The following is a 9878-nucleotide window of genomic DNA, read 5'->3' as shown; positions in this document are numbered from 1 at the left end:
CAGGCAGGGAGAGCCTCCTGGAGGAACTGGTGTCAGACGCGGAGTTAGCCAGGCAGAGGAGGGGGAAGGGCGTCCTGCACTGAGCGCAGAGGTAAGCAAACACTTGGTCAGTATGACGCACAGGCCAGGACAGGACGGTCCACCTACGGGTTCTGGTAATAGGACAGTCTCGGCAAGAACACTGCTAGTTCTCTGTCCAAGGACACGGTCAAGGCCGGTGTCTAGGAGGGAGGGAGTGTAGTCAAGGCAGGTGCTGGCTGACTTCACCCGGGGACTGCTGCAGGGGGGACCCCACGGGTTTGTCTGCACCCGCCAGCCCTGCTCCCGATGGCCGCACCCTCCCTGCTGTGTGGCCTTGAGCAGCCCGGCTCCCTCTCAGGTGTTTCCTCACCTGGCATCAGGCTGTTGTGATACGCTGTGTAAGGCGCCTGGCAACCAGCAGTGTTCAGGAGACAGACCCCGTGCAAAGGTGGCACACAGCCTAGTGTCCGGGCACCAGTGGGGCCACGCAGCTGGCTGGGACCCAGTTTTCTTCAGAAAGGGGATTTAAGATGGGGTGGCGAGGAGAGCAGGTGAACAGCCCGCTGTGGCAGGGGTGAGCCCGCAGGCCAGGCCCCAGTCCCAAAGGCTGAGGGAGTGGAGCCAGCGAGTGCTGGGCTGGGCCCAGCTGGGCCTCACTGCCCATTCGCATAGTGGGAGCACTGGCCACACAGGTGTGGAGAGCTTGGCCTCAGGATGAATCGAAGGCGGAGACACTGGTCACCAGACCACAGCGCAGCACCACTGAGCTTCCTCAGGGACGTTTAATTGGCAACAGCCCCCCTCCAAGTGCACAGGCAGAGGGGGTAGCACGACCTGCCCTCACACCAGCTCGCCAGGCCGCCAGGCAGGGCCTCTGAGGTGGGGAGGGACTAGGTGAGCTGCATCTAAGGGACTTGGGTGCCCTAAGTAGCAGGGGGCTGAGTGGGGTGGGGTGGTGGCCCAGAGGACAGCTGAACAAATGGTGGTGCAGACACGGGGTGCTCTGAAGACAAGGGGCGGGGGAGGCTGGAATGGACAACTGGCCACCGGCACCCAGGACCATGTGACAGATGCCTTCACCCCAGAGGCCGCTCCTTCCTGGCTCCTGTGACCCTCAGGCCAACCTGGCTGGTAACAGATGGCTTTGACCTTCTCTGCTCTGTAGCTGGCGGACCACGCCCAGGCCCCAGCTGCCTGTCTTCGGGGTGGCTCCCCGCTGTCCTGGGTGACCACCCAGTGGAGACACTCCCCTTTGCCTCCTCTAGCTACTCTGACCTGTGGAAGCTGCCGGTGGGCTGGTGTAAGAGACAGTGAGGGTCCAGGAAAGGCCTGACCCCACTCCAAGTCTTGTAAAGGACACGAACTTGGCTTGCACCCCAGTTCTTGTGATCTAGGCAAGCAGACTTTTGTCATAGCAACTGTCATACATAGATGGATCTAGACAAAGCTTGCCCAGTCTTGCCCAGCTTGTAACGATCTGCTACTTCCCTATGATAGGCCAAGCCCTAGCAGTGATCTATGAAGCATGACCAGCCACAGCTTAGTATAAAACAGTGTGTGTAAAAAGTAAAGTTGCTGGTGCTGGTGCCTTGTGCCAGTCCTCTTAAGCCCTGGTCTCTGGTGCTTTCATCCCACGCCACCTCTACCCTGCGGGACCCCTTGGGAGCGGGCCTCCACAGGCTGGCCCCCGAGCGGTGGGACAGCTACTTGAGCAGGCCCCGGGTGAGCCTCAGCGCGGCTTCGTAGCCGACGAAGACCACCATGTTGACGGGGAAGGCACGGCAGCAGTTGAGCGTCAGCCCCTTGAAGAGGACCCGCGGCCCTTCCTCCCGCACGCTGGTCACCACGCAATGCAGGAGGCCCCTGTAGCGCTGCTGGCCCTGCCCGTCCGCCTGCAGGCGAGTCTTGATCACGTCCATGGGGGTGGCCACAGCCCAGGCCAGGACCCCTGCACAGCCACCGGCCAGCAGCACACCCAGGACATCTGCAGGGGGAGACCCACGAGGGAGCACCTTGATTGGAGGCGGATGGAGGCCCCAGAGGAGAGTGGGTGGGGCTCCCAGGGCAGGGCCCAGCCGTCATGAAGCCCTGGGCTCATTCCACCAATGTGACTCGACCCAGGCCACGCTGAGGGGGTCTGTCCTGACCCTCAGCGTCAAGAGCACTCAGGTTCCCACCCTGGGAGGCTCTGGGGTAGCAGTATGCCACCTGACTCAGTTCCCACTGGCTGAGCCTGTGCCCCTTCCAGGCCCCAGCCCCCACTCACCTGGCTGGCTGTGGCCAGCAGGGGTGAGCCACTCGCTGAGGACGGAGTAGGAGAGGAAGTAGGTGGCGAAGGAGTGGCCCTCCCGGAGGAGCAGGGCCGAGCTGCCCTTGTAGAGGCCCCGCAGCCCCTCCTCACGGGCCACCGTGGCCAGGCAGTGCAGCGGCCCCCGGTACTTGGGCCCGGGCACCTGACTTGCAGGGGGTGCAGGACACATGGGGGGCACGGCCGAGGGCCATGAGGCCGAGGATCTCCGCCTCTGCTGCATCTGCGTCTGGGTCTGGGTCTGCAGGCGGACCTTGGCCACCTCGGTAGGCGAGGTCAGGAACACCTGGAGCAGAGACGAAGCCATAGAAGGCGCCAGCACTGCCCACACACCCTGGACCTGGCCTCCCGTCAGCCTCCCGTTACCCACAGTGACATCGGGGAACCTGGCCCACGGCCCCGGTGGAGCGGCGTTCAAAGCCCGCGCTGCCCACCCAAGCCCAAGCCAGCACCTTCTCCAGCTACACACTCGTCCAGCACAGAGCGGACTCCACACACAGTAGGTGTCAGGTAAGTGGCTGTGACTCCAATTCATGAAAGCATTTAATCACATAATTAGTATGTCAATGACATATTACCGTATGACTTAATTAATGTAAGTACTTAATGTAAGAATAATAAAACAAAGTATTTCCTAACAATATGTAACATAACATTACTGATAATGTTGTTTGCATTTCATGGGTGCTCATACCTGTCGGACTTGGTGTTAGGGGCTTTACATGTGACCTCACTTAGTCCTCATCGAGACGCCTCTTACTGATGAAGAGTCAGAAGTTCAGGGAGGCTCCCTGGAGTCCTCAAGTTCCCTCAGCTGATGAGACTCAGCTGAGTTCTCACCCTTAGTCCCCCCAGCCTCCATCCAGCCTCTGCCCTCACGGAGCTTCAGTTTCCCTGCCTTCTGGGCTTAGGGACCTCTCAGGCCCTCCCCACCCCTGGGGTCCCGGGACCCCACTCACACGGACGAGGCCAGAGGCGAAACCCGAGAGCGTGATGTCGGTCCTGGCGGGCTTGGCGTCGGCGCTGCCATACCGGAACCGGCAGATGCGTGTGAGGCAGTTGTGGTAGGTGCCGAAAGACAGTGACGAGACCAGGGACACTGTGCTTATGGGCAACAAGAGGCCCCTGTAGAAGCCCCTCACCTGGTGGGCAGATGGACGGGACCCAAGGACTGCAGTCAGGCCAGAGGTTCGGCCAGGAGGAGGGCCCTGGTCTCACCCCTGCAGGCCCTTCCTGGCTATGGGACCTCAGGCAAGTCACTTACTGCCTAGGGCCTCAGTATCCTGGGCTGTAAAATGGGGCTCAGAGTGCTCAACTTGAGAGATTGTGATGAAGAGACAGAGGGCCAGGCTGGACCCTGGGCAGCTACTTGATGATGAAGCTGAGGAACTGGCATGCTTCCTTGTTGCTGTTTTCCTTTGGCCCCTCCTTGGCCAGCACCAAGCCCCAAGGTCGCTTTGGTAAATGTCCCTGTCCCCCCTCTGGACAGCTCTCTGTCCTGGACCCTGGGGACCTGACAACTCCACCCTGAAGAGGACAGAAATGCCCACACATGGGTCCCCCCATCGTCAAAGTCCCCGGACACCCCCCCCCCCGCCCCCCCGCATGCTGGACACCCAGCCCTGGGCCTCAGAGGAACCCAGAGGTTGGTGCAATTATTCCCATTTGGAAGCGAGAGAACCGAGGCTCAGAGAGTGGTGAGTGGCAGGCCTGGGGCCTGAGCCCCAACATCCCCTGCCTGTCATCCTGGCCCCAGGCCTACCCGCTCTCGCAGATACGTGTCCCGGACGCAGTGCCAGATGCCTGTGTACTTGGGCTCTGTCTGGATCTTGACCTGTGGGAGAACCAGGCTTCAGGAAGGGGTCAAGGTCAGGGCAAGGACAGCAGGCCTGGGGGAGGGGAAGAGCCAGCTCCTTGGATGTCACGGCCACGCTCTCAGTGGCAGAGCAGGGACAGTGAGCCCCATGTAAGAGGAGGAGCCAGAGGCTGGAAAAGGGGCAGAATGTCCGGAGGCGGGTGGGGAGGGCCGGGTGTGATGAGCACCCTAGGAAGCTCTTCTGGCTGGGGATGGGGTGCAGGAGGCTCTCAGGGGCAGGCAGGGTGGGGGGAGGGGGAGGAGGAAGGCTGCAGGGCCTATCGCTACATACCTTCACCGTGTCCAGGGGGTAGCCCACAGCAACACCGCAGACGCCTAGAAGGAAACCAGAGCTCGGGCTGAGGACAGCGGGAGCAGACCCCCTCCTCGTCCAGTGTCTCATCAACAGGAGAGCCACCCCGTTCTGCAAATGAGGCAACGGAGGCTCCGAGATTGAAGGGACTCCCAACTGGCTGCTGGCCCCCAGGACGCTCCTCGCCCTGCCTCTGGGGCCATGTTTTGGGAGAACTTTTGGTCTGGCACTGGCTGGGCCTGTCCCAGGCCAGGCAGCGCTGGCCCTCAAGCCTCAGGCTGCGACGGGTTTGTCTGGGGGTGGGAGAGCCCAGCCCCCCCAGGGCTCCATGAAGGGCTCCTGGAACCGCGAGCTTGTGTGGCACAGTGGACGCGAGGCTTCCTGGACCCGGGCCCTCTGCCAACGTCCTGTTTCCATCTCCTTTCCTGACACCAGGGACTCAATATCCAGGCCCCAGCATTGCCATGGGGAAGCCGGAGAGTGAGCAGACAGGTCCCTGGGGAGGGGTGGCGAGGGCCATGTGAGGACAGTAATGCTTTGGGGTTGGGTCCTATTTACTCTGTATCCCAGGACTTGATAAACATGCATGAATGAAAGAATAGAGTGAATGAATGAATGAAATGAAGTAAAAGACTGACTTGAAAAGAATTACCCTCTTCGACCCTCACATAAACCTCAGCAAACTCCTATTCATCCATCAAAGCCCTCCCACAGCACCACCTCCTCTCCGGAGCCCTCCCTCGCCCCTGAGCTCAGGCTGCCTCTGTTCCCAGAAGCCTGTGGATCAGAGCCCCTGGCCCACAGCATGCCAGCTCTGCCTCCGGAGCTGGAGTCAGGGACAAGGCCCACGTCTGTTCCCTGTGACCCGGGACCCAGCACAGAGCAGAGGCCCTTTCCACCAGGCCTTCCGTGGACTCCGGAGGAAACATCTGACATCCAAGATCCCTTCCCGGCTGTGTGATCCTGGGCAAGCCAAGCCCCATCTCTGAGCCTCCTCCTTAGGGGGCTGATGTCCAGGGCAGCAGCTGGCCTCAGTCCCTGCACACAGTAGGACCTCAGCAAGCCTCTGGATGGGGCCAGAGCCCTGGTCTCCCTGGCTTGGCGCTGCTCCCTCCTCTCCCACACTGTTCCCAGAAGTAAGGACAGGAAGGAGCCCACTGCTGTTTCACACGATAAGCAAGGCCAAGGGTGCCGGGCCCCAAACAGCCTCCACCGCCTGCAAGGTGGGTGGCCGGGAGGATCCGGAGCCCAAATCAGCCTGTTTCCCAACGGGCCAGTTAGCCCTCTGGGTCTGTCTTTCGCAATGAGCCCTTTCCCCAGAAATAAAAACAGTTGCACACGGTGGCTGGGCAGGCGGGGCTGGGGCGGGGCTGGGGTGGGGACGGGCCCTCCCCTCCTCGGCCCACAGTTTCCAGGAAGCGTTGTCCTCACTGTCCACCTCTCCTGGAGCTTCTGGTCCTTTCCTGTCTCAGCCAGTCCTCTGTGCTGGTCACTCCCAGCCTCCTCCTGGCCCAGGCAAAGACCACCTCTGCCCCCGAGCCCCCCACCCCAGAACTGCCCCTTAGCCTCCCCAGCTGGGCCCCCCAGGCCAGTGCAGACTCACCCCCACCCCCCAACCTGCACCCAGCCCTGTGTTGCCACTGGAGTCTCCCAGGAACCAGCTCTGTCCTCCTGTCACTCAGCACCCATGCCCACACCAGGTCCCAGCCACTTCTGGGGTGACTCCTCAAACCCCACATCTTCCAGAGGCCCCCCTAGGACAGAGCATCCCCCAGCTCCTCCAGGTACCCCCAGGAGCAACAGTCCCCTACAAGGCCCTGCTGCCCTGTCCGCTACCTCCGATGGCTCCAGCAACAAAATCCATGGACAACGTGGGTGTTTCTCCTAGAACAGTCCAGTGCCACCACCAACAACCGGTCAGGTCCTCTCAGACCTTAAATACCTGCGGTGGGGGAGGGGGCAGGAAGCAGGAGCTGCTGACCAGTGGCCCAGAGGCAGAGGTTGAGCTGGAAAGCACGCAGGTCGATGCCCACCTGGATTCCCGCCCACCCCACCCCTAATGCCCCTTGTCCCAGTGCCCTCAGGACCCAGCTGTGGGCAGTAGAGAGAGGCCACAGGAGCATCAGGCTCTGGGGACACAGGACCACTGTCCGCACCTGCAGGCCTGGGCCCCAGACCACATCCAGACACCTCCGGGGAGGTCCAGGAACCGGGCTGTGATGTCCCTGCCCCTCCAGCCCCAGCTCACATCTCATTGGTGTCTTAGCCTCCCTGACTCCCCTGGAGTGATTCCTGCTCAGGAAACCCACAAAGCTCCCTCGCTTGCCCTGGCCAGTTTGGCTCAGTGGACAGAGCGTCGTCCTGCATACCGAAGGGTCCCAGGTTCGACTCCAGTCAAGGGCATGTACCTCGGTTGCAGGGTCCCAGCTCTGGTCGAGGGCATACGGGAGACAACCAATCGATGTGTCTCTCTCATATTAGTGTTTGTCCTGTCTCTCCCCCTCCCTTCCACTCTCTCTAAAAATCAGTAGGAAAAAATCCTCGGGTGAGGATTTAAAAAAAAAAAAAAAGCTCCCTCACTTATTCATTCAACAAACACTATCAGAGCTGAGGCCGCACTGAGGCAAATAAGGCCCAAGCCCAGGCCTCAAGGTGTCTAGTTGCCAGGGAGGGCTGGGGGCGTGGGCCACTGATGCCTGGCACCCAGAAGGCTGGTCAGGGCCCTCCTGGGAGCAGCACTGTCGGTTCCACCCCCTTCACACTGCCCTGGTCCCACACTGTCCCTGCCCCCAGGGCCCCAGCGAAGTCTGCCTCCGCTTGAGTCCCCCGCCCCAGCAAGACCCAGCGCTGAGCAGAGCTTGCTGAGCAAGGAGACCACGCCCTGTGGGGCCCACTGCTGGGCTGGCCGTTTGGCCTCAAACCAAACTAGGAGCTGCTCCAACAAGAGGCCGATTCCATCGGCTCGTCGCTCGAAATCATTGCAGCCCTGCGAGGACCCTGAGGCTCAGAGAGCCGTGAACTTGTCCAGGGTGTCCCCTGACCAGAAACCTGGCCGGACCGGGGACAGTGGCCCTCAGGGCAGGGCCACGTGTCCTGGTGGGTGGACTTGTAGGCCAGCCCTGAGCAGGCTGAGAATTGACAGAGGGCAGCCTCACTGGCGCCTGCCCAGGCATTTTTGAGTGGAGGACACGAGTTGCCGTAGCAGTTGCCACGGCAGAGGGCAAAGGGCAGGACGTGGCCCGTCCAAGGCCAGTTCTGATGCCTGTCCTGGACTTTAGAGAGAAGCGGCTCTGTCTGGTTAGGAGCCAAGCTGCCTGTGTTAGGATACCAGCTCTGTCACTCAAGTCAGCTCTGAAACCTCGGGCAAGCTCCCTGACCATTCTGTGCCTCCGTTTCTGCATCCACGAAAAGAGGACAGTGCCTGCCTCACATCTGTGACCACTCAGGGCACGCTCCAGTGGAAGTGGCCGGCCAAATGCAAAGGCTGCATTAATAGGAGCATAGATTCTAGAAGGAAGGAGGTGACAGTCCTGTTATGAGCAGGGCAAGTACAGTTGGAGCTTAGATTCATTTGCAGATGCTACACTTGGAAGGCCAGTACCTTGCGTGATGAGGGAGCTTGAGGAATGTTGTCTAACTGACAGAACAGGGAGCTGTTTAGTCCTGTGATTCCTGCAGAGCATCTAATGTGGTAAGTACCGCTCACCCCCTGGCACTTGAGGCAGGAACCCAGAAATGGCCCTGAATGCCTTTCCCCCTGCACCCTACATCCAGTGAGGCACCCAGTCCTGTTTATGATCAGATCCATCTCACAATCCATCTGCCCAGCCCCCGGCTGCATCATCTCCCCCCCATGCCACAAACATAGCATGCCTACTACGTGCCACATTCCAGGCACCAGACCACAGCAGGAAACTCAGACAAATGCCCCTCACCCATGGGTCTTCTGTTCTAGGTGGGGAGACGGACACCAACACAATAAATAACAATACAGAGTCTGCCAGATGGTGTAAGGACCGAGGACAGACGTAGAGTAGGGTGGGGACAGGGGCATTGGGCGGGTGGGGGGCGGTGCGTTAGAAAAGGCAGCCCAAGAAGCTGACACTTGAGAGCGTGTTCTCTCGGTCACTGCAGCCAAGTTTCACCTGCAACTTGTCTCCCAAACAAACACCCTTCTCCACAGCAGAACAGAAAACCCGCCGCCTCTCCCTTTAGGCTGGTTTGTGCAGGTCTAACTGTCTCCCCACCCAGCGGTGAGCTGCTGGCAGGCAGAGTCCAGCAGGTTTGTCTCTGAGCCCACAGCACCCAGCACAGGGCAGGCACCCGGGGAGGCTCAGTGAATAAGTGCATGAAACAAATCAGTGAACAGATGGGTGGGTGGGTAGGTGGGTGGGTGGGTGGCTGGGTGGGTGGGTGGATGACTGGGTAGATGGGTGGATAAGTGGCTGGGTGGGTGGGTGGATGGATGGGTGGGTGGGTGGGTGGATGACTGGGTGGATAAGTGGCTGGGTGGGTGGGTGGATGGATGGGTGGGTGGGTGGGTGGATGGATGGGTGGGTGGGTAGGTGGGTGGGTGGGTGGGTGGGTGGATGGATGGGTGGGTGGGTGGGTGGATGACTGGGTGGATAAGTGGCTGGGTGGGTGGGTGGATGGATGGGTGGGTGGGTGGGTGGGTGGATGACTGGGTGGATAAGTGGCTGGGTGGGTGGGTGGATGGATGGGTGGGTGGGTAGGTGGGTGGGTGGGTGGGTGGGTGGGTGGATGGATGGATGGGTGGGTGGGTGGATGACTGGGTGGGTGGGTGGATAAGTGGCTGGGTGGGTGGGTGGATGGATCAATGGATGCAGGGATGGATGATAGATGGACACACAGGTGAATGGACCTTGGGCAGAGTCAGCTGTTCACACCTGGCTTGACCTGACTCAGTAGATGGTAAAGCCCTCTGGTAGCTGGGGAGACTGGGATCTTAGTGGGGGAGAGCCTCCCATGGTTTGAGGGGATACCCAAGCTGGGTTTGGCTCCTGGCTCCACCTCCCCCAGCTGTGTGATCTGGGGTCAGTGGAGTGACCTCTCTGAGTCTTGCACGGATGGCAGGAGACCACCTCTCCCGATGGGGAGTGTCATTACTGTTAGCAGGTAGGCATGCTTTAGGCCTCTCCCTCCTTCAGCCACATGTTCCGCCCCACCCAGCCCCGGCAAGGAGGCCAGGCCGGCCTCTAGAGGGAGACAGACATCACACAAACAGCTCCAGCCTGGACCCAAACGGAAGGAAGGAGGACGCTGGACGCTGGCGCTGCTGGCCCCCTGGGCTCAGGCCATGCTGGTTGGTCCGGGCGCCCTGGGGGAACCTGACAACCCTAAATGCATCTTCACAGTTTGTA

At 60.6% G+C, this 9878-nt stretch overlaps 1 protein-coding gene across 1 annotated transcript; it reads right to left on the bottom strand.

Moving 5' to 3' along the window:
- Nucleotides 1-579: 579 nt before the first annotated feature.
- SLC25A47 (solute carrier family 25 member 47) lies at nucleotides 580-6437 on the bottom strand. Its single transcript, XM_059686455.1, has 6 exons — nucleotides 6334-6437; nucleotides 4477-4520; nucleotides 4092-4163; nucleotides 3289-3471; nucleotides 2288-2615; nucleotides 580-2005 (listed from the first exon to the last, which is right to left on the bottom strand). Exons 1-6 carry the CDS (start codon nucleotides 6359-6361, stop codon nucleotides 1725-1727), a joined length of 936 nt encoding a protein of 311 aa, XP_059542438.1. The 5' UTR covers nucleotides 6362-6437; the 3' UTR covers nucleotides 580-1724.
- Between the last annotated feature and the right edge of the window lie 3441 nt (nucleotides 6438-9878).

This window comes from Myotis daubentonii, chromosome 1 (assembly GCF_963259705.1).
Source record: "Myotis daubentonii chromosome 1, mMyoDau2.1, whole genome shotgun sequence".
Classification (NCBI taxonomy): Eukaryota; Metazoa; Chordata; class Mammalia; order Chiroptera; family Vespertilionidae; genus Myotis; species Myotis daubentonii.
The sequence above is the reverse complement of the archived record's forward strand: the minus strand, read 5'-3'. Positions and strand labels throughout refer to the sequence as shown.

What these genes read in the sequence shown, in the direction of transcription:
- SLC25A47 (XM_059686455.1), bottom strand. Translation starts at nt 6,361, where the DNA reads ATGGATTTTGTTGCTGGAGCCATCGGAG. An exon ending in ACACGTATCTGCGAGAGCGG is followed by an intron (nt 3,472 to 4,091) that starts GTAGGCCTGGGG and finishes TCTGCCCACCAG; the next exon opens with GTGAGGGGCTTCTACAGGGG. An exon ending in TCGCCTCTGGCCTCGTCCGT is followed by an intron (nt 2,616 to 3,288) that starts GTGAGTGGGGTC and finishes TCTCTGCTCCAG; the next exon opens with GTGTTCCTGACCTCGCCTAC.